The sequence below is a fragment of the Phycodurus eques genome, chromosome 18, assembly GCF_024500275.1.
Source record: "Phycodurus eques isolate BA_2022a chromosome 18, UOR_Pequ_1.1, whole genome shotgun sequence".
NCBI lineage: Eukaryota > Metazoa > Chordata > Actinopteri > Syngnathiformes > Syngnathidae > Phycodurus > Phycodurus eques.
The window spans coordinates 10,792,224-10,816,437 of record NC_084542.1 but is presented as its reverse complement, the minus strand read 5'-3'; the positions used below and the strand labels follow the sequence as shown (position 1 = coordinate 10,816,437).

Genomic DNA, 24,214 nt, shown 5'->3' with positions numbered 1-24,214 from the left:
TTTAAACTAGTATATGTTTTACCATGCCTGTGCCAAATAATACGGTGCACCTTATGTATGTGTTAAATACAGAAATAGACCCCGTAACTGAGACTGCGCCTTTTAATACGGTGTGTCTTATGATCGCGAAAATACAGTATATTGTATATCTGTGGGCGGCACATTGGGCGACTCCCCGGCCCCGCCTGTGTGGAGTTTGCATGTTCTCCTCGTGCCTGCGTGGGTTTTCTCCGGGCACTCCGGTTTCCTCCCACATCCCAAAAACATGCATGAATTGGAGACTCTAAATTGCCCGTAGGTGTGAATGTGAGTGCGAATGGTTGTTTGTTTGTATGTGCCCTGCGATTGGCTGGCAACCAGTTCAGGGTGTACCCCGCCTCCTGCCCGATGATAGCTGGGTTAGGCTCCAGCACGCCCGCGACCCTTGTGAGGAGAAGCGGCTCAGGAAATGGATGGATGGATGGATGGATGTTCCGAATTCTTGCTGACTCATGCTTGGTGCCAGTGTCCTAAAGACGCCAAAGCACTACCTTCTCGTAAAGTTCATGTTTTTCAGGCTTAAAGTGATAATGCATAAACCGGAAATTACGGTTATTTTCCTCGTCTTATATCTGAGAAGATGTTCTTAAAGTCATGGTTGTTTTCTTGACCTGCAGTATTTGGACCACCCTGCCCTGAGGACCACAAATTTAATCAAGCATGTCACTTGGCTCATCGCTCATGAAACCCCCCACCCACCCACTGCTGCCCTGTTATCTGATGGTGCCCCCTTCTTTTTTTTATTTTTTTTATTTTCAGTCTTAGTGTTATTGTATTCAACCTGGTCACTCTCCATTATGTAGAATGTGCATGGTGTCAACACCCTAAAGAACACACACTTCAGACCGATACTGACAGATTACCAGGGAATTCTTCTTCACGGCTCTGCTTGTTAGGGGAGGAGAGGGCAAGAGCTGGAAAATAAATAAGATTAAAAAAAAAAAAGCTCAGAAATGGATGGATCGATGGATGGATGAATGTATATCTGTGACCCGGAAATACTCAGTCCCATGTCCCGTTCTCTGCCTGAATTGCGCCACAGTGCCAGTAAACAACAGCGCCCAATTCTGGAACTAACACACTTTGCCAATGGCAGTTAAAGTGTCTCATGGAAACTATTTCTGGACACATTGTTCGGTGCTGATGGTCCATTTTAACCGATATCCGTTATATCGGGGTCCATTTTATAGAGGTTCCACTGTACTTAATTACCTTTTTTTTAATCCTACACTTCCCCTAACTTTGAACAAAAAAGATGTATAAATCAGAATAAAAATTATCTGTGTTTTACAGAAGATAGGTATCAAAAAGGTATAGAATTTGGTGTTGATCCAAATCAGCATTACTGTATTTGGCCTTGGCAGAGGTCAGACCATCCATTTTCTCCACCGCTTTCCTCAGTAGGGTCGCGGGTGACCTGGAGCCTAGCCCAGCTGATTTAGCGAGGGGCGAGGTACAGCCTGGACTGGTCAACATCCAATCCCACGCCACATATAGCGAACCAATCATCCACACTCTCATCCACACCTATGGACAATTTAGAGTCTCTAATGAACCTATGACACACATTTTCAGAATACGGGAGGAAGCTGGATTACCTGGCACAGGAAGGCCGTAGCCACGATTAGAACCCCCTGACCTCTGAACTGTGAGGCAGACAAGCTAAGCTACTGCCCGTCAACACTGAGTTCTGCTCTCTAATTGTAAATGACTTTGTGCTTAGTTTGTGACACCTGTTTCATGACTGCTCTATTGAACAACAGAGACGCAAACACCGGGAGTCTCTTTAGGACCAAAGTTGTGATCTCCTGATGTCCAGAGCTAATCTGGTACCACACTCCCTTTACCACATGGTACTTCCAAGTGGTCTTATAATTGTGCCTTCTCCCAGTTGTCTAGATGGAGCTCCTTCTTTTATTAAGTCTCCTGTATACACTGATGCTGTGGAGACCAGTGGACACTGAGCTGATGCCAGAGTGGGGCTGCAGACCGCACATGCAGCCGTTGGAATGAAGGGGGTTGGAGAAGGCTTCTCCCTGCTCCATGTAGCTATCAGAGTTGGAGAGGTCACGCGGGATGATCATCGGGATGGAGTATTGCAGCTTCTCTCTGCTCTTATACCAAAGGCAAGAGCACATGGACTGGAAGTGGAGCACCTCGGCATAAACGTTACGCAGTCCCCGGCTGGCCGCTCCTCCGCCGCCGCCTCCCATCGCACTCCCTCCGACGCACCCTGACGCTGTGGAGGAAGGAGACGCTTGGTCTACGGCGCAGCGCATGTGTCTGCCGGCCTGGCCGTTATGAGCGAGTAGAGCCCTCTGCTCGGCGTCCCTTTTCTCATCCTCGGCATTCATAGTCATGAAGCGGAGGACGACTAAGTTGAGGAAGGCTCCAATCACGGCCAGGCCCGTCAAGATGTAGATGAAGCTGAAGACCACGTAGTCCGGCTTGTTCTGCAGGGCTTCGTCGTTTTGCAGCGCCACGTAGTCGCCAAAGCCGATGGTGGTGAGAGTGATGAAGCAGTAGTAGTAGGCGTGAAAGAAGCTCCATCCCTCAAAGTGGGAGAATGCCAACGCCCCCGCACACAGGGTGCTCATGCACGATATAAAGCCCACCGTCACCATGTTGACCATGGAGACCTCAGTCCGCCTCATGCCAAGGCACTTCTTCAGGCGATGGAGAAGAAACCTAACGAAGGTGTTGATGCGTTCGCCCACACTCTGGAACATGACCAAGGTCAGGGGGATGCCTAGGAGAGCATAGATCATGCAGAACACCTTCCCTCCATCTGTGCTGGGGGCCGCGTGGCCGTATCCTGCGGGAGAGAGATACAAAGAAAGACAGTTACCGGGGCGGAACTAATTCAATCTACTGTCAACGATGACGAGGCTGTGAGAGAGACAGGCAGCTTGGAAGAGAGTCAAACCTGGTGAAATCTGTTTTGTACTCCTTAGACACGTGATAAATTCAAAAACTTCCTTTCACAACCTCTGAATGGAGTTAGAGATGAGAATGCACAGCAGTGTGGCCGAGTATTTGTGTCGTGTACAGGAGGGAGAGTTCGAATAATTCATTGACGATTGTTTTCTGCAGAGTGGCCTCTCCTAATCAGTGCTTTTGCACCTAATTATCCCTCTGCATTTTTTGCAGCTCAAATGAGAAGGGCACCAGACGGTGTGTCGCTAGGCTCTTGTTTTGTAGAGGAGAGAGAGAGAGAGAGAGAGAGAGAGAGAGAGAGAGAGAGAGAGAGAGAGAGAGAGAGAAAATGACCCCTTTGTACTAGCACACAGTCATCTCCAGGTTTATGCATTCTGGATCATTAAGTTTGTCTGCTTCTTAAGCTGTTCGGTATCAGTTGTACTTTACAAGTAGCAAACCTTAGGCAAACGTTCATATATATAAGTGTTTTATGTAAGTGTTTTCCAGCCTTTATGGAGCCAAGGCACATATTGTATTTCACATTACAAAACTCCCAAGGCAGACCACCCATGTAAAATGTCCCAAAAGGTATATACTGTATACCGAAACAATGAAAATTAATAACAGTTGTGTTGTATGAATGGCAACAGGTTACACAGTTTAATTGTACCTTCTGCCATTTAGTGCCAAAATATTGAATTGTTCTGACTGTCACAATACGTTGCAGGCATAGATAGATGAACAAAGATGCATTATTTGTTGTAAATAAAAAAAAAAATTCTGACCAATTAAGTGAAATTGGATAAGAAGCGAATGCATGTCTGTATTAATGTTGCATACAGTATGTGTGGTATCGGCATCAAAGTGGCAGAAGTGGTTAAGCACATCTGCCACGCAGCTCGGAAGTTCGGGGTTCTGATTTTGGCTCCGGCCTTCCTCTATGGAGTTTACATGTTCTGCTCTGGGCATTCTGCTTCCTCGCACAGTCTATTATTTATGTCATGTAGGTTCATTGACGAGTCCGTATACTGCAAGTGTGAAAGTGAAGGTGAATGGATATTTGACTATTGCTACAATTATCTGCCCAAATTTCATGGAAAGATAGTGGAAAAACAAAGGTTAAACTTGAGTGAAACGTAATTCTAAAATTTGCTGATTTTCTCAATTTGTATAGCCTATAAAAAGCGTATCAATCACTCTGCCTCAGCCTGAGGCTTGTCTCTTAACCCACTTTCTGTCATTATCATGTGAATGGCAACATGAAAATTGCATAACATTTGTGCTAAGAGCCTTTAAATGATTGATTATGCAAAACTAACAAGCAGGAGATGCATATCAATGTTAGTGGAGCGCAGGTGCACCCAAGTCACCGCTCTCACCTTCCTCACTGCTGCCTCTCATTAGTGGTTGTGGCCATTGTAGAGGACGTTTTAAGCTAAATCCTGAAGACAGACTTCATTTAAGACCTTCACAGCAAATCATTTTCAGAGAGGTGAGAGAAAATATCCATTAAAAAATGGTTATTAAATATAACATACTGGAAGATTTTATTTACCCTCTAATTTATTTCACTGATTTTAATACTCCCATATTCATTTCAGCAGATGGGTGCACAGCTTAATTTAGCACTGTGCTGTATTAACCCTCACCCAGAGTTCTAAATTGATAATATAATCACTAGCGCTGGGTTCAGCTTTCTGGTCTTGTCAGTGCTTGTTTGTCACATAGATAAAAGCTCCCACGCGTACTTCAAGACAAAACACCACCCACTGCACACCACGTCTTTATTACACTCATTAATTAGGCACGTCTAAGTGTGTGCTTGCAAAAGACATCAAAAGAATGGTATCACATGAATTGGTCAGTTTGGTCTCGAGCACACTTGCTCACGTCCAATTATATTCTCATTGAGCACCTTGGGCCTGGTTTGTTCTTGACATCAAACTATGGTCCAGAACCTGTTCATCAAGCAGGACACTTCTGAGGACTATTAGTTTTTCCATAGACAAATGGTGGAGAAATATGAAAGTGTATTGGGGCAATGAAATGAAAACAGAAATTCGGAAGAAAAGTAAAAAAAAAAAAAAAAAAAAGTACAAGAATTAAATTAAAAGTGGTAAAAGTCGCAATACACTTAAATAAATATATATATATATTTGAAAAAAACACATTTTAGTAAGTGAATATCAAAATTATGTTTTTATATACGATTGGTTAGAGCGTCAGCCTCACAGTTCTGAGGACCCGGGTTCAATCCCCGGCCCCGCCTGTGTGGAGTTTGCATGTTCTCCCTGTGCCTGCGTGGGTTTTTTCCGGGCACTCCGGTTTCCTCCCACATCCCAAAAACATGCATTAATTGGAGACTCTAAATTGCCCATAGGCATGACTGTGAGTGCAAATGGTTGTTTGTTTCTATGTGCCCTGCGATTGGCTGGCAACCAGTTCAGGGTGTACCCCGCCTCCTGCCCGATGACAGCTGGGATAGGCTCCAGCTCATGGATGGATGGATATAATAGCATAGCAACTGCTATCATAACAAATTATCTATCCATCCATTTTCTGAGCCGCTTCTCCTCACTAGGGTCGCAGGCCATAACAAATTAGATGGGGGGAAAAATTGCAACATTATAACAATAATCAGTCAGCAAATTAGACATTTATACATTAGACTGGTGACTGCCATGTGCCATTTGAAACCATCAGGTGTCCCACGGGAAATGATCCAATTTCACTTAATTGGTGCAAAAAAATTTATTTCACTGCCGTTAATGTATATTTGCTCATCAATCTACGTCAGGAAACTATAGTGACAGGGAGAATAAATAAATACTCTTGCACTAGATGACAGAAGGCCCAATTAACCTGTGTATGCACCTGTTGTCATTCATACAACAGAATAATAGCTTTGGGTTCAACTTAACAGGCCCAATTTTCACATTGATTTAGTCAATTTGTGAGTAAATTCAGACAAGATCATCGTTATTTCAGTAATCATATATTTTGTGGCATTTTTATTTGGAGGCTTGCCGTGAGATTTTCCCAATGTAAAATATGTGCCTTGGCTTAATCAAGGTTAACTCGCATGACCACCATTACACCAGATAAGAAGGTTCACCCATTGGAAACACTTACAAAAATGTATGCACATGAACTGTAATGTGTTCGTGTATGTGCGTAAGGAAAATTAGCAATTATGGTGCTCTTTGGTTTAGGAGTGCCTAATAATTTCATCAGAAGTGGAAGTCGACCAGGCGTGCACTGCCATATTGTATAGTAGGAAAACCAAAAGTGTGCGTAACACATGGCTCCACTTTCGACAGGGAGCCAAAGGTGGAAACAGGAGCTCTCTGGATATTGTTTTCAGTGCATAATTGCACCAGCGTAATTAAAGGATAGAGCGTCTCATATGACTGATCGAATTAAACGCAGTGTTCACTAGTAAAGGGGGGCAAACTTATTCAGGGAGCTTTAACAGCTGAAAAACTTAGCATTTGAATCGTAATCATAATTTTTAACATTGTTTATAAATAATATGATACATATGTGAGTATTTAACCTTTTCCCTATAACATACTGTATATTAATGTCTTTTTCGTATTTTCTTCCCTATTTATATTTATGTATAGTCAACCTGTGCCAGGAGTGATGCCACTCCAGGAGAAGATAAAACCCATGTTTTGGGGTATAATTTGGGTCTAAATCGCAGTTGTGCATTGAGATACAAGTTGTCGATGGGCCATTTCTTTTGCTTTGACTTGTGAGCAAATATTTGAGATAAGAGCACTCTATGGTGGCAGTGAACTCAACCCATCTCCCTTCACAGCATTCAGCTGTCTGGCATGGTGACCAAGTCTCCAAAGGAGGCTTCAAGCTGTTAAATGCCACTCCTAGTTAAAGTTTCATGTCAACATCAAACAAGGAGAATTACATTTTGCTGAGCTAAACAACCTCATAACTTTGCCTTTCTATCCAGTAGCTTAATGCTAACACCTAATGGGGAAACACCATAGATGAGCTAACGAATAGCATCTATATGGTGGTGTCATCACACTTTAAGGAACACACATTTGAACACAAAAGGTGAAGAATTGTATGTATTATTGTAAGTACACCTGACAATATGATGAGTGTAGCTGATTGTATCGATTTAATTAGATTTACTGTATTTAACTGTCCCCGTTCACCCGTAATTAGACAACAAAAGGATGGTTGTTATTGGTAACGTGCAGCAAGCTGTCGGACTGGTTCTTGACCATACAGGTGGTCTGAAAAATTGTGACGCCACTCTTATCTACGTTTACGCTGCCCTTTAAAAGGCCGCACATATCAGGGAATGTTCCCCGCGACTGCAAATAAACACGGATCATGTTCATATCGCTTCAGAACAGGCTGTCTTTGAGCGTGGGCCCACTCTGCTTTTTTTTGTTTGCTTTCATCTCCAGCTGTGATGGGCCAAAGACATCAGTGCTCGACCCCACAGACTATTAGTCTGACCACAGAACCACATGAGTGCAAAAGATGACTATGATAGCAGATTTTCCCACATTTAGACCCACAGACAGACTTTGTCTCTTAATCACAGACACCTCCAACTCCAGACGACCCCGTCGTATGTTTACTCTGGCACTTAAACACAGCCTTGGAGCCCTAAATCTCACTCCATTACGTTTCTGACTTTTGACCTGAGACCTTCTTGGCAGCTGCTGTTGAAAAGAGCATGTGAGCAAACACAGTGAATTCTAGGACTATCGAACAAGAATAACAACAGTTGCTATATTTTTAATGTGTTACGGCACATAAATAAAATTTGTCAAGGTTGTAATGGCTTGATAAGGCTTCAGCACAGAACTAGTGCATCAGCAATGCCGGATAAAAGGTTATATTAATCATGGCAGTCTGATGTAACACCAAAGGAGTTAACACTTCAGGAAATCTTCTGTCTGGGTTCACTTTAACTCGGTTGCACAGAAAATAGCCAAACACCAAAGTATCACTAGTTTGGACCACAACAACATTCACATAAATATTAATTGATTCGTCTTCGTGGGTCCCACCACTTAGGCTTCTGTTTCGCTCTCACTGCAAAAATAAGACAAGGTCCAATTCCATGCGTACTCCTCAGGTTCCTTTTTAGGGGATTCGAGAGGAAAACTTGGCAGACATTAAGTTTTCCATGAGCTCAGTAAGCGAGCTATTCCAAGTAAAGTGTGAGATCTCTACGAGGGGCTGACTAATTAAATAAATCTCATGATTTATGGAGCTGATACACGCTGGATGCAGACTTGTTTTAAAAAGTTCCAACACAGCTGGACTGAGAGGTGGTTTGCATCAACATCGGCTTTGGGGGTGGACATGACATGAAGGGTCATCGAGGACGGGAAAGATGAAGGGAAATATAGGAGTGGTTTAGAAAGACTAAAGGGGGGCTTGATTTACACCAAACATGGAAAAAATATCCACCCATCAGTTTTCTCTAACGCCTGTTCTCATTTGAGTCGCATGTGAGCTGGAGCCTATCCCAGCTGAGTTTGGGCGAGAGGTGTGTTACACCCTTGACTGGTTGACATTCAATCGCAGTGGAAACAACCATTCACACTCACATTCAGCCCTTTGGACAGTTCAGAGTAGTCAATAAGCCAAACGCGCATGTTTTTGGGTTGCGGTACTGTGGGAAGCCGGAATATCTAAAGAAAACCCATGCTAGCACGCGGGGAACACGCAAACGCCACACAGGAAGGTCAAAGCTGAGATTCGAACCCCGAACCTCAGAAGTGTGAGGCAGACGTGCTCAGAGATGTCGCAACAGCGTCGGCAACCCAGGCGATCGCCTAAAGCTGTGGTTCTCAAAGTGTGGTACGAGTACCACCAGTGGTTCGCGGGCTCCCTCTAGTGGTACATGAAACAAGCACTTAATTAAATGTTAAGTGTTAATGTTCAAAGTGTGTACAATGATACAGCGGATGAAATATATCTTTTAAGGAATGAAACCTGTCACGTTTTTTGATGAAGACTGTATTTTAACTATGCGACTGTATTTTAATGTTGGTCATGATGGTTGTACTTGGAGAACTATTTTTTTTTTTTTTAGGCAGTACTAAAAAGCTTGAGAAGTGCAGGCCTAAAGCATTGAGATGAAAGGGGCAATATCAATGACAAATCATTGCTTAGACACCGTCACAAGTGTCGCTGTCGAGAAATCCCCCACATAGGACCGCTACTTGAAGGCTTGTAGGAATACACCTTCGGTAGGCTACAACAAAATGAAAAGAACTTATCACATAGGTCACACAAAAAGAAAACAAACAAGACGATGAAAAGAAATAACCTGATTGCGAAATGTGAGAATGTGTAAATTGCATGAGAAAAGTAATGATGCCAGTTTGACACAGTCCCCACCGAGTAAAAGAAAAGTTTACTGCATATTATTCGCTAGGATTAGTTAAAAAGCTGACCAGCTATAACGTGGTTGAGACATATGAATATTTGTTTGCACAGAGTAGGTATATGTCATTAACCATGTTACAATTTCTCGCGATAATATACCACTTTTGCTGGATTCTGTGTAAAAAGCAGGACCTTTGTGTAAAAGAGGCTTCTGTCATTGCCATGGCGACTCCAGACTTTGGTGATCTATTGCGATGGTGGAACAGCCAGCACACACTTTTCGCTTCATCTCCATCTTCATTTTATACACAGTAGCTTATGTAGTCAGTACAATTTACACCCGGTACTGTTACTGCTTGCCTTGGTGCAGATGATTCTGTTCAAAATTGTACGCACCGCGACAATTTGTCACACATTTCATGTTGAAAAAAAATAAATAAAAATCTACATTGTTGATTCAGTGTAGCAATAGCAAAACAAACAAAATGTAACTTTAAGGCCCATTTAAGCAAAAGCAAATATTTGAGTCACGGGCTTTTAAGAGGTCAGCTCAAAGAACTGGCGGATGTGGTTCAAGTGTTCCATTTGGGCTTTCAAAGTGTGCCCGTGTGGGCAGACTGGAGAGGAAAAAGTGAAGAGAAAGCGGAAAAGAGCATGTTGTGTAATGAGATACTGGAATTTGAAATAGTTTCTTTTGTAACACTGCCAACACATACAGTACATGCAATGAAAATATACTAAATCACAAGACCGTTGCTGTGCTCTACGTGATTATTCCTGAGAAATAAGGGACCCAAAGATTGGACAACACTCATAAATAGTTACATTTGTCCCTGAATGAAATATTTCTGTGGATCTGAAATACACTTGCACTACAAAGATAAAACTAGCGGAGTATTGATGTTAATGGAACAACAAAACAACAACAGCGGCAAAATTTGTGAGCCAAGCCCAATATAATTAAATACTATTATTTCATGCCTTATGTTTTATGGAAATTCGGTGTACAAAAAAAAATAGCTGCCGCTTTGCTGTATCATTTCTTTGGTGTTCCCTCTCCCGTTACTTTTCTTTAGACATTTCGCATATTCATCCCGCTTCCTGTCTGAGTGCTCTCTGTTTTGTGGTGTGCTCACCTGTTTCTGCCAGCCTAGTCTAATGATCTGTGCCAACACTTAGGCCCGGATTTCAACTGGTGCAGTGGCTTTTAGGGAGCAGATGCTATCCTAAAGTGACATGCGCCGGCAGTGTAACCGGGCAAATAACACCACCGATCAGTTTACTGACTGAAAGCATTAATGCAATATGGAAAAAGGCTGGATTAAACAGGGACACTGAGAGGCCCGCTGATAAACATCAAAGCCTGGTGGCACAAATTACATTGCGTGCATTAAACGAGAAGCAGAACTGGATGCATTATGTCCATGAGGTTTTATCTTTGAGCACTTACTGTGTAAATAAACATATTTAGTCGTAAGATTTCGGATGAGGTAACAGAGGATATTTAAAAAAATGTAGAAAGCATTCCTATTTATTGGGAAACCTTTGTCCAACCGAATGCGTACTGGGTGGCATTCTGGACTGTCACCAATACAATATAATATTCCATCCATCCATTTTCCTCACTAGGGTCGCGGGCGTGCTGGAGCCTATCCCAGTTATCATCGGGCAGGAGGTGGGGTACATCCTGAACTGGTTGCCAGACAATCGCAGGGCACATAGAAATAAACTACCATTCACACTCACATTCAGACCTACGGGCAATTTAGAGTTGTCAATCAACCTACCATGCCTGTTTTTGGGATGTGGGAGGAAACCGGAGTGCCCGGAGAAAACCCACGCAGGCACGGGGAGAACATGCAAACTCCACACAAGCGGGGCCGGGCATTGAACCCTGCTCCTCAGAACGGTGAGGCAGACGCTCTAACAAGTCGCCCACCGTGCCATAATATCCATCCATCCATTTTCTGAGCCGCTTCTCCTCACTAGGGTCGCGGGCGTGCTGGAGCCTATCCCAGCTATCATCGGGCAGGAGGCGGGGTACACCCTGAACTGGTTGCCAGCCAATCGCAACAATATATTTTAGGAGAAAAAAATTAGATACAAGTAACAAATGCATGCATCCAGTTTGAACTGTGTGTGCTAGGTCGTCTTGACAACTTTTTGTGGGACGACCACTGCCTTGGGCGGCCCAGATGGCGAGTGCTGGCAGACGGGGAGCGGAACTGCTCCACCTCCTCTCAATCTGCAGCGTCACCTGACCAGACTGGGTCACAGGAACTGAATATCCATCTGTGGCAAGACTTCATACAAATGGACAAGTTGACATATTGGACATAGCCTTTTTCTTTAATACATCATTGATGTTACACCTGAGGAGAGGCTCATGCAAAGAGCATTCTGTGTCATGATATACAGTATGTTATAATAAGTCCGAAGAACTAATGAATAATTCAATTATCTTCTTAGTAAAATCTTTACAAATCATATAATTTACATTTCCTGCAAGGGAAACTGAAAAAAAAAAAAAAAAGCCCCATTGAATGCATCAGTTGGAACTAGACAGGCTAGTAAACAACAGAAATAATGAAAAAAAATGAGGGTATCGTGAATTTACTTCTTTACTAGTTTCAGTCTATTATTATTAATTAAGACTCATAATTAAAGACCCAACGTCCACTCCTCAACCCCCAAAAGAAAGTAAAATTCACAGCCTAAGCTCATCTGTTCCCCTCCACTCCTGTAGGTGGCAGTGAAGCACATTACAAAGCAGGTGTCAACTTCACACATAGCTAGCTTTTCTCACTCCACTTTTCTGACTCCACCTGTTGGACAGTGGGTCACTGAAATTAAATTGCTCAATCTGCACCTTTATTCAAATCTGCTCCAAAATGTCATGCCTTGCCCCTTGGCCTATACATCACCTCTGTAGAAATTTCTGTAGATTTGGTTATTTAGTGTTGGCGTAATCCTGTCAACTGAAAACGTATTTCATAATGAAGCAATCCTCAGAATGCACTAGTGCGTTTCACCTTTTGTATGGGTAATTAACTGAGGCAAGAGTGGATTGTTACTCTGCCGATCGATAGAGAAAATGCATGGATTTTTGAGCAATTATTGTTTTAAAACCCGCAGTTTTAAATGCCATGCGCACTCTGTCACCAATTCCCCCCTAGACAAGAAGCTGAGGACCGATCCCTTGTGGTGGTTATGACAGTGGTATTACTGAGGAAAGAAAAGGCTCACAGTCTGTTGTTATAGCCCAAGGACTATTTTCCCACCGACTTTATGTGCACTCATAAGCTTGCACTACAATGGCAGCGCTCAAGAGTAAACACAACTCACCTGTGACTGCTATTGTTATTATCATTAGGCCCCTGCGTGTGACAGTCCGCTTCATTCAGGTTGGCTTGCTGCGATATTAAGCAGATGCTGAAGACAAATTGGAAAACAAATTCCCCTTGGAGACAGTATATAAGATGGCGAACTGCAGCCGCTCACTGCAGTCAGACCAGACCACTCCGGTGCTGTGAGCAACTTGGACTAGACATGATGTAGTCTTGTTCAATTCTTATCCATTTGGATTATTCTGAGGAAATTACAATCATTTATGCAGACCTACAAATTTGACAAACATTTTATTTTAGCATGGCAAGATACGTGATTGACTCACTCACTCTAAACATGTTCAAAAAATGATCATTTAGTCTGTCCACAATAGAAAGGTGTGGTTAGGTTACTTTATTTATTTTTTCAATGTAACATTTATCATATTTTGGAGCAAAGCTCATCACGTGGTGATAATAGAGAAGGAAGTTTACCCGAGTACTGAACTTAGTCTAGTACTATAGGAGAATGTTATCGTCTAAAGTTGACTAGGTTGAAACACAAGTTGTCATCAGTGGGATGGCAATGAACTGCTAAACAATAAACTCACAGACTGAGAATAGTTCTCAGTAGAGTGCAGAACACCCACAAGGCCAAGCAATCTAAAACATTTCGGTCTGACTGACATGCAATTCTATACTTTTCCACATCAGCCTTGTAGGTTGATTGTATGGATTCCTATGTATAGCCGGTCCTCACCACAATTTATTGGGTCTCTGCCCATGTGCCACATTTACTCTCAGAAACCCGTTGTGCAGTTTTTGCTTAACCCTGTGAACAAACTAGTAACATCACCCTTTTCAAAGTGCATCACACTGTCAACAGGCTGCGTCATAGCCAAATAAACTATACGGTGAATACCGATGGTTTTTGTATTGATGAAAAAGGGAGTTTCATAACCAGTTGTGATCGTGATAGTAAACTTTTCAAGCAAAAAGAAAAACAGGTTTGGGGAGTATTACCTCATCAGAGAACGTTGACAAAATAAATACATATTTGGAAAGCCCTCATCAAAACCTTTGATTTGAGGTATGACTCGATGTGGTCGTGACAACAATAATAATAAAACAAATGTCAATTGAAAGAATAGTTTGTTCTTTGGTTTGTTGTTGTTGTTTGTCTCACCGCTGACGCGACTGTAGCACCTACAAGGTTTTGTGTGGAAATTTGATATTTGGGTTGGGAGGCGTAAAAGCTACTGTAACCGTGCTTCTCCCATCATTGAAATAGTTTGGAGACAGAGCTCAGTGCTTCGGGCTACATATCAAAACACAGTCAGCTGATATGGAAACCCCCACCCACCCATACCATAAAAAAATGTGTGTGAGAGCTGCAGTTCATGATACCGTGCATTCCCAAGAGAGGAATTCTCTACGGTGGTCGTGCGACTTGGTATTTGCTTTTTATTTCACACAGAGACTCGTATTTATGTTTTAAGCCTCCCATTGTATAGGGAAACATTCATGTGTTCCACAACAGAACACAGTTTTGTATTTAGAGGAAGTTGTGTTTAATATACATTTATATGCAGCTATACTTGGTGTTTTCACATGAAAAATAGTCTTTTCTTACCCAGCAGCACTTTAAAACAGTTATCTATGGCTTTATCACATCTTGACTGGATTATTGTAATGCACTGGACTTTGGAGTCAGCCAGTTGTCCTTCAAACATCTCCAGTTGGTTTAAAATGCTGCTGCTCCCTTCTTAATTGGAAAATGAAATAGGTATCCCATTTTTTATTAATTTCAACACAGAATGAGACTCTGCCCTTGTTTTGGTGTATTTGTTTACTTTTTTATTGTTATTGTTGTTATTGGTTTTAAATTATGTACTGTATATTCAATTATATTATCATGTATGTTTGCTTTTTGTTTATTGAACAGGACTTTGTTTCAGGTGCAGTTGTTTGTAGTGCTCTATAGATAAAATTGAGTTGAGAAATAAAGTGCGGTGTGTCCAAGGTGTTGCGTGCCTCATTATGATCCTGTCCCGCTGCTTATAAACTAGATAGCAAAGTTATTGATCCTCTCAGCAGTAGCACAGTGGTCCAGTGGAACAAGTAGCTTCTGGATTCAAATTCAGGTCCTTCGCATTAAGTCTGTATGTGTGGTTTTATTTTTCTTTGGCTTTTTGGGGAGGCAACCTCAACAAGGACTGTTAAATAGATGAGGAATATACTGCATATTGCAAGTGACGCAAATTGGGCAGGCTCACAAAGCAGTGAGACTCCAGCAACAACATACAGATGGTACATACAATTGGTAGCAAAGTAAAAAAAAAAATAAAACTCATTTTACACTTTTGCGCCAACTACATTTGTTAAAATAGTTCTCTGCCTTCATCATTTATTTTTAAAGTGTTTTGTTTTTCCATTTTAGTATTGAGTAGTTATTTTATTTTTTCACTTGTGTGTTTGCATGCATTTGAACATGAGAAAATAAAATGTTACTTTCAAAAAGTGAGTGTATAGTCTATGTATAGTTGATAATCTATCTTTTATCGCCACAAAAAAGCTTTATCAAACACATTGAAACAAACGATACACATCCATTTCCCGTTAGTATTCAAACATTTCCTCAGTGGAATATAAGACATTTCAAACTAAGGTTGATCATGATTGCATCTGGGAAGCATCAGTCACTAAAATGAAAAGGGCATCTTAGCCTTTCAGACACACATTTCTACAAAATTTGCAAAACACAAGTGGCAGCTCATGTGAAACAGCTCACAATTGTGTGTGCAACATGTGCACCGACCATTTTCTAGCCAATCATGACACTCACCTGTTTCCACTTAACCTGTGCGCCTGTGGAATGTTCCAAACAGATGTTTGTTGATGTTTTTCGTTGAGGGGTCTCAGCTATTTTGGAACGCGTTGCAAGCATCAAATTAAAAATTAGGTGAATATTTGCCAAAAAAAAGAAGAAAAAAAGAAAAACTACATTTCTCAGTTTGAACATTAAATAGCTTGTCTTTTTAATGTATTCATTTGAATATACGTAGGTTGAAAAGGGTTTGATAATCATTGTATTCTGTATTTATTTATATTTTACACAATTATATTGGAATTGGGGTTTGTATTTTTTCATCTACTGTATTTTGAGAGGCGCTCTGGGAAGGTTTATTGATCTTAATAATTATAGATTTGGTTATATAACATCAGCTACTGGTGGAAAATAAGTGAATGTATATTGTAGTTTAACTACATACAACAATGCTTTACACGTAGTGTGTCCAAAATCTGGCCCAGGGAGCATTTTGGTATTTTTTAAAAATATGTCATGTTATCAGAAAAAGTGAAAATTTTAAATGCTAATCAAATATAATTAAAATAATGCTGCTGATAATTAGTTGGTTTACCAAAGCTGAGATGTAAGCTGTTTTTTTTTCCTTCCCTTTTTTTGCATATCTTGACCTTCAGTACATTGCTGTTTTAACATGTTTAATAAACGAAAGATGAAACATCATCAAAGCGGCCCCCTTTGCTTCATTTTTTTTCTTTCTGTATACAACCCATGGTGGAAAACGTTTGCACACCCATAACGTACATGCTCATAAAATAAAAAAAATGTATGATTGTTTTGAACAGAAATAAGAGCGCTGTGAAAAGTAATGGCTTTGTACACATATCAAACAAAGCCTGCCTAAAAGACTCTCTTTTGTTAAATTTATTGGCAGGTGTGTTTGTTTTATGGACCTAACAACTCATGCAATTTCACTCCACAAGCAAATGTCTTTTATTATTGTTTTAGAAGAGCATCCAAATTTACATCCTGTGCTTTTAAGGCTCCTTAAACACAGATTTCCTAGCACTTCCTGCCTCTTATTGTTTGTTTATTTTATTACTTTTGTTCATCTTGTATAACATATAAAACATTTACCCTGCAATTATTCCATTGTGAACGAGACGAAAATGTTTCTATGAACCCTGAACTTTTCTTGTAAACGTTTTCTTACAGCAACCAGTAACTGTAGCTTTAATCCAATCATTGTTCTGGGAATCATAACCAAAGTGTATACGCACGACTCACGTTCCCAATACCTTTCCTTTTCGGGCCACGAGAGGAGAACGGCAGGAGTCAGACAGCCATGTGAACGCAGAGGGAGGCTTCTATGCACAAAGCTTCATGTTACATGCCTGGAGTAATGAGCTTATCTTTCTTTGGGAACGACTAGAGAAATGGTGAAAGTTGAGACTGAGTTACATTTTTCTGAGGGCAAATTACATCAACAATACTACTACTACTACTACTACTACTAATAATAATATTAATAATAATATTTGGCGTGAGCAGAACATTAAGCTGCTATGTTTATGCCTGCAAAATTGTCAGCTTCTTCTTGGGGCATGATGACATGTCTTTATAATTAATTTTAAATGTCTACTGGCAAGATTAGGACATTAAAGCTAAAAGCTCTTGGTTGTGTGGAGGCACTTGAGTCATATTCCAGGGCATGAGATTCCTTCCTTTCACACGAACAAAAAAAAAAAAGAGTTCAGAGGAGCCAGTTAGTTAAAGCTTATTCTTCATGTCCATCATGAGGTGTATATTTATAACCGGGAATAAGGTCAGAAGGGAGCTTCAAGTTAAACACACTCAGCTCTCACTACCGCGCACTATTTGGTTTGGTTAAATTCCAATCACGACGATCTGGCCGGACTGCGGAGTCTAATAAATACAAATGTTTTGTTTAGCGAGTCAGGCAACTTTCCATTGAGGCAGCAGAGCATAAAGCAGACGTGCAAGAGGTAAACAATCGCCACTCATGTGAGTCACGTGAAGTGAGCAGCAGCAGCGAGGAGAGTCACCCCCATCTACATGATCAACTTTGATATACAGCACCTATGATTCACAACACAAGAGTAACAATTTCCATTACGTCATACTTTCCAAGGACATTGAAGGTATAAAGTGAAATGAAGTCCCAAACCACCTGAAAAACATCAAAGCAGAACTTTAAGTCAAAGTAAACTTGAATCAAAATGCATTCGATTTGTGAAATCCAATACAAACAACAAATTACAAGCTTTTTGCAGTGATATAAGAATGTGTCTAAATCTTAAAACACATTTTCCATGTTAAATTACAATTGCCAAGGGAACACGATGGATTAAAATCTGTTTCGACCCTTTTCATCTCACCAAACTACTTGTATAAAGGGAACAATACCAGCCCATAAAACAACAGTAGCAATAATAAAACTACTACGAATAGTACTAATAATCCATCTATTATTCATATCGCTTGTCTCCAGTCAGGCCCCTCCTATAGGGAATTTCAATGTTCTTCCTGTGCTTTTGTACCTTTTCTTTTCTTTTTTCTTTTTTTTTTGGCCAGCATTCCAAAAGCATGCATGTTAGTTTCCTTGAAGACTGTAAAATGTCTATTTGTGTGAATGGTTGTTTGCCTTTTGCCCGACGTCAGCTGGGATACATTCCAGCGCACCTGCAACCCGAACGAGGGCAAGCATTGTAGAACATTTAAAAAAAGAAAACGGTCAGCTTATACAGTACTGTTTTCCTTTAAATACAATTATAATGGAAACGTACATACAGGTTGATACGTATGTTCAATCAATAAATGAATCAATCATTTGTGTTGTGTGTTATAATTACCATAAGTGTTCAGTACGGCGTTTATCAACCTCAATAATGCAACTTGACATTTAACACAGCGGTATGAAATCATGCAAACTATTATTGCCACAGAAATACAATGTAAATGTAAATAATTGTAAGTGCACAAAAATTGCGGATGTGCTGTCATGAAAAGAGAAGAGACAAGCATTCACCCCAATGCTACGATTGCCTGTCAGGCTCGTTTGAATTAATTCATTGAATTGTATATAATTGTCTGCGATTGGCTGGCGACCGGTTCAGGGTGTACCCCGCTTGTCGTCCAGAGTCAGCTGGGAAAAGCTCCAGCACGCCCGTGACCCTAGTGAGGATAAGCGCTACGAAAAACGAATGAATGAATGAAAGCGTATAATTGTATCTAAGACCTCTTTTAAGTCAAGTCACCGCTGTAATTCCGAACTTGCTCACAACCTCGTGGGCAGAATATTTGCATGATATCGGGGTAATAGTATTTTGTGTGACGTGCTGTGATGTACGAACCTCCCGTCGTCCTCTATTTTTCGTGGTCAACAGTTACACACAATTAGCAATTCTCAGAACCTTTCCCGCAAACACCGGCGAGCCGTAGCTAGCTTAACATCTGATAACCATTACCTTCTGCACGAATTTCGGGTTGGAATAGTTAAGGGTCTCTGTGCACTCAACCACGTACTGCACTAACCACCATTGATGAGTGAATAATAACGATGATACTAATGTAAGCAATTACCATTAAAAATGCATAGCTGGCCCCTCTACATATGCAATCGCTAGCAATGTTTTTTTGCGCCTGAATCACAGCTAATGAGAATAGAGGAGGGACAAAGTTAACGTATTTTATTCATCGATCATTCGGCGTGTAGAAACATTCAATTACGTGACCGAAAGAGCGCTCGCTGCCGCACGTGTCTGTTCTTTTTCAGCACGCGTCGCATTTATTCAAAGCTGAACCTTCACAGAGGTGGCCAAAGTACTCAAGCGCTGTAGAACAAATACTCTGGTAAAAGTGTTTATTCCGACTGGACAGGGAATTTTTGAATGGCAGACACATCACATTTGCCACAAATAATTCTTGTAGCCGACAAAATCAAACAATTGTTTTGAATAAGGCCATGGATGGGAATATATTCCCTTTCAGAATCTGTTGCCGTCCTTGTTAATGCTCCTCAATGTCACCGCTGTCCTTTGTTTTTATAAGATCTCAATCTATCAACATCTCAACCGCGATTGATCCGACCTCTCTCTATTTACGTTTATTTTTTTATTTATTTTTTATTTTTTTTTACGTTTTGTCATTATCCACAGAGGTTGTATTTTGACAAAAGTAAGGAGTAGAACGCACAAATGTGTTTCTGTTTTCAAATGGAGGGAATAGAAGTAAAAAGCTGTCAATCAAAATCAACCGTGATAAGCTCAAGCTCACCTGTGACTCTAATGAGGACAAGAGCTATGGAAAATGGACAGATGGATGTATTGTAGGGATTTATTATTATTTTATTTTATTCATTATTTATTAAAAAAATGTAATCACTGCCCATGCTAATAAAATGTATGAGAGGTGCTTTAATGACCTGGAATATCAGAGAAAGGTCCTTCCCTCAGTGGTGTATGAAACAACCGAGCACATTAAGCAGCAGTTAAAGTGTCATTTCAACAAACTCACAAATGTATATTTTATCACTGACGCTAACATGCCATATAGATAATACAATTCAGTTTGCACAGCATGCAGCCAAAAGCATTATCAGTAATTTATCTTTCCAGTGACTAATGGATTCAGTGAAGCCCTGTTTGGATACAAAATATTTGCACAGAAGTTACCATGTACAGGTATGTAATTTTGCAATGCTTTTGAACTGGAACTAAGAGCAAAACTGCGTTTTTCTTCAAACCACAGAAACGCTACCAAACACCCCTCCCATGTGCCCCGCCGGTTTCCTTACACAGGCAATTCCCCCTAAGCTTCCATGTTTTGTTTACCACACAAAGCTCTCCAACACACACGTCGCTGGCCCAATCTCCTGCAATCTTGGGATCGTTTCCCCGTGCAAAACTCATTTGTCTTCCTGCTCGCGTGGCCTCAACCTTTTGCATGTAAAAGGACACAAAGGACACCAGGAACATGATGAATGATCGTCTTGTCTTGTCTTGTCTTGTCTTCACTTATGTACAGCATGTTAAGTGCATAGTAGAGCACAACCAATGCCAGCTACCAAGGGGTTAACACGTCTCCCTTACAGTTCTAAGGTTCTCGGTGCGACTCTTGTCTCAGTTCTTCCTATGCTCGCATTGTTTTTCGTCAGGTACTCCGACTCCCTCCCACATTCCAAAACCATGAATTTTAGGTTACTCTAAATTGTCCATCGGTGCGATTGTGAGTGCAAGTGGCTGTTAGTCCACACGTCCTGTGACTGATTCCAGCTGGGATAGGCTCCAGCATACCCGCCAGGACCCTAAGGAGGACAATTGGTATAGAAAATATAAAATAGCTATCGGAAATGGATGGATGGATGCAAGATTTTGTGCGATTATAACACAGCATCAACTGTGACACCTCAGGGGAGACTCTAATGCGTAAGACCTCATTTCTGAAATGATTATTTGAACTTCAAAGAAAATCCAAAGGAAAATGAGGTTCTATTTTTATATGTTGGTTCTGTGTTCTGCTCAGGAGGACCGGTGTACAGTGCTTAGATGTGACCCGCTTGACAGTAGGGCATTGCGGCTTGATCTTGAGTGAGTACAGTGAGTACAGCATCAACACTGTGCGCAACATGGCCAACGGAACAGTCGGGCTCCGGTGTTCTCATTAATATGTAATGGAAGCTTGGAACACCAATCGCTGTGTGTTCGCAGCACCCGCGGGCTTCGCAGTCACAGAAGACTCCCGGTTGGTTTGTATGCAATTAGCCGCCTGCGTCTGATCGGGTTACAGGCCACAGGTCACAGGTCAACCCTACCTTGACCCCTCAACACAAGACGACTCGCCGATAAGACGGTGCTGAAGATGAAAGATTCAGCACATAAGCACAAATTCTCTGCTGGAAGGTTTTACAATCGCTTTAAAAAAGTAAGTAAGTCATGAAATGAAGACGAAACAAATGATGCGCCTTCTGGTTTCATTTATAATAAACGGCCCTAGCAGTAAAATTCTTTTTGAGGGTAATGTGATGCAAAACAACTAAAAGAGGCTAAGTCACCAAAGGAAAAGGCTCAATATATAAAGCAGCAAGCTCAATAAAAATGTCTGCCGGGCTTTTTTGAGCTGGAATAACACATGAAAAAGAGAAGACGCACCAACATTGGAGCGTCTCCTAATCACATTTTTGAAATCCTGAGCAGCATAATTTCTTATTTGGGTGCGTTTGTATTTAAAGAGGCATTGTAGCTGCAGGACATTTTTGACTTTAAGGTGACCCCCAATGCTGTAATTCATCCAAATGCTCCAAGCTCAATAAGCTCTGATGTGGAACAATGTTGTCTATTTATAAAGGTGTCCTCTCAGCTCTGTTTTTGTGAGGCCAGACGCAACATGTTTGCATGGCTGCCCTGGAGTTCAAGTATATTTGATGCTATTGTTAACATGTTGCTATTATGTTGATACAAGGACACTATTTCATCATTTCATCATCATTTTTCCTCCAAGAACATTGTAAATTCTAAAAATGTCGATTTCATTTGATTTTGAGCCATTGGATAAAGTTCTGTGTTGTTTTTGACAGTTACAAACATACATACATTAAATATTGGAGCGAGCAAGAGAGAGAGGGGACCTTTTTCTTGCTCTTTTGCAAATACATGCTCTGAATGACAATATTTCGAATTTGGGAATTATGTTGTTAGGAGTTTATTAAAAATGTCATTTTAATCCAACATACATAAACATAAAAAACATACGGAACTATGAATAGCAAACTCAGACACCCTGATACAGCAGTCTTCTTATTTTTTCCAGAGCTGTATGTTAAATGCAAGGTTTAAGCAATCATTTCATATTTATTATATATAATTATGATAAAATATTCTGTCTGTTTTAATTCTACATGTAAAACTGTATTTGTCCTAATTATTATTTCTATTGACAGTAGATACAATTCTTTTTTTTTCCTATAAAGATGACTACTTCCCTACTTCTTGGATCACTGTGGTGGTCACATGATGTGCTGCAAGAGGAGACCTGTGGTGCGTAGTATTCATTTCAAGAGTTTTTAAGCTCACATGTTTTGAAAACCGGTTTCAACCTACCATATGGCGACTACTTTGTTGTTTGTTTTGTTTTGTTTTGTTTTGTTTTGTTTTGTTTTGTTTTGTTTTGTTTTGTTTTGTTTTGTTTTGTTTTGTTTTGTTTTGTTTTGTTTTGTTTTGTTTTGTTTCTCCTCCCAAAAGGACGGTTGACGTACCTATAGTGGTGATCACAGTGATGGCGAAATAAAAGGAGCCGGCGAATTCCCACTGCACGCCGGCATTGTGAGGCTTGAGCTGCAGCACCACCTTCTCCAGCCTGTCAAAGTCCACCGTGGACAAGTTGAAGGTGTGGAGCAGCTCGGCCCGGCGCAGGTACACATCCCGCCTCTGGCTCGTCTCCATCTGCGACTCCAAGGTGTCGAAAATCTTCGCGCCCACGATCAGGTAGGTGAAGGTGCAGATGATGAGGACCAGGGTCCGCACGTTTTGCCTCTTCATGGCTGCTGCTGCTGCTGCTGCTGCTGCTGCGTGTCAGGGGGACGGGCAGAGAGCGAGCGCGGGTCTGGACGACGGTGAGCTGGGCTGGCTCATGGCTGTGCTACTCTTCTTGGAGGGGGGAGAGCGTCGCGTGGACTTTATAAGGCGGGAGCTGTCCGTTCAGCACCACTCCTCCACCCCCAGCCCACCTTGCATCCCGGCCCTGCCTCCACGGACTCCCCACCCCCAATGGCACATGTGACCAGAAAGCGAAAAAACATCCTCATTTCAAAACACTGCGTGCACTGGTGTATTTTTGTATTTATTTTTTTTACACCAAGATTTTCTATTGTATAAAAAAGCATGTCATTAGAAATTAAAATACAATTCAATCTTAACTTCTACACCACGAGCCGTGCCAGAAATAGCTCCCCCTTTAATAAGCGGGTCAGTTAAGTCAACTGTGACTGAGCCCGCCTAAATCCTCCAATCACATCCTGGAGTTCTGCAGGCACCAGCCCAATCAATACTTTGATTAATCCATGACGCTTTGATCACAACAGAATCTTTGAAAGCGCCCATACGGTTAAGCTTTTCCTTTACTTATGTGCAGATACTGTACATTGCCAGTTGCTTTCTGAGAATGTATCTCATTACACTGCAATGTGGTTGTTATTTTAGCAAATAGCATCGGCATCTTCATTTTGTCTATGAACCCCCAACCCCCCACCATTTCTTCAGTTAGAACCCAGAACCCAAAACTACAAAAAGGGGAGCGCAGTGTCGAGTGCGTGCAGCATATCATGCAGACCTGCAGGACATCAGCTGCAGGCCAGCCAGCCCTGTGTATCCTTCACTGCGTAATCACTAGTTGACTCTCATGAACAAGAGCACTTTGTGCAATCGCTGAAGCATCAGAACAAAATTTTCCAGTGGCAGGTTCTGACCCCCGGAACAGGGGATAAAGCCTGGTCCCTCATTACTGCGATTTTGGAGAGGCAGCAATGTCAACAGTGAATGTGGTGGCACTTGGATGCTCTTTGAATCTGTGGGTGTTCAGAGTGGAGGACCACCATAAATCACAGTTTCTAATTGTTGCCATTGCTGACATAGCATATCCGAGCCAAAAACAATGCACAATGAATTGGCTTAAGACTTCACAGATTTGATTAGGGCAATGTTTTTCATTCAGTGTGTGTACGTAA

General features: G+C 41.3%; 1 protein-coding gene across 1 annotated transcript; it reads right to left on the bottom strand.

The window, feature by feature from the left end:
• Positions 1 to 23,122, bottom strand: kcnk3a (potassium channel, subfamily K, member 3a). Its single transcript, XM_061704280.1, has 2 exons — positions 22,748 to 23,122; positions 1 to 2,854 (listed from the first exon to the last, which is right to left on the bottom strand). The coding sequence occupies exons 1-2, from the start codon at positions 23,028 to 23,030 to the stop codon at positions 1,935 to 1,937; spliced, it is 1,203 nt and encodes a 400-aa protein (XP_061560264.1). The 5' UTR covers positions 23,031 to 23,122; the 3' UTR covers positions 1 to 1,934.
• Positions 23,123 to 24,214: the final 1,092 nt, after the last annotated feature.

Coding starts and splice junctions, on each gene's coding strand:
- kcnk3a (XM_061704280.1), bottom strand. CDS start 23,030: ATGAAGAGGCAAAACGTGCGGACCCTGGTCCTCATCATCTGCACCTTC. Junction 2,855..22,747: donor CACTGTGATCACCACTATAG/GTACGTCAACCG, acceptor TCTCTCCCGCAG/GATACGGCCACGCGGCCCCC.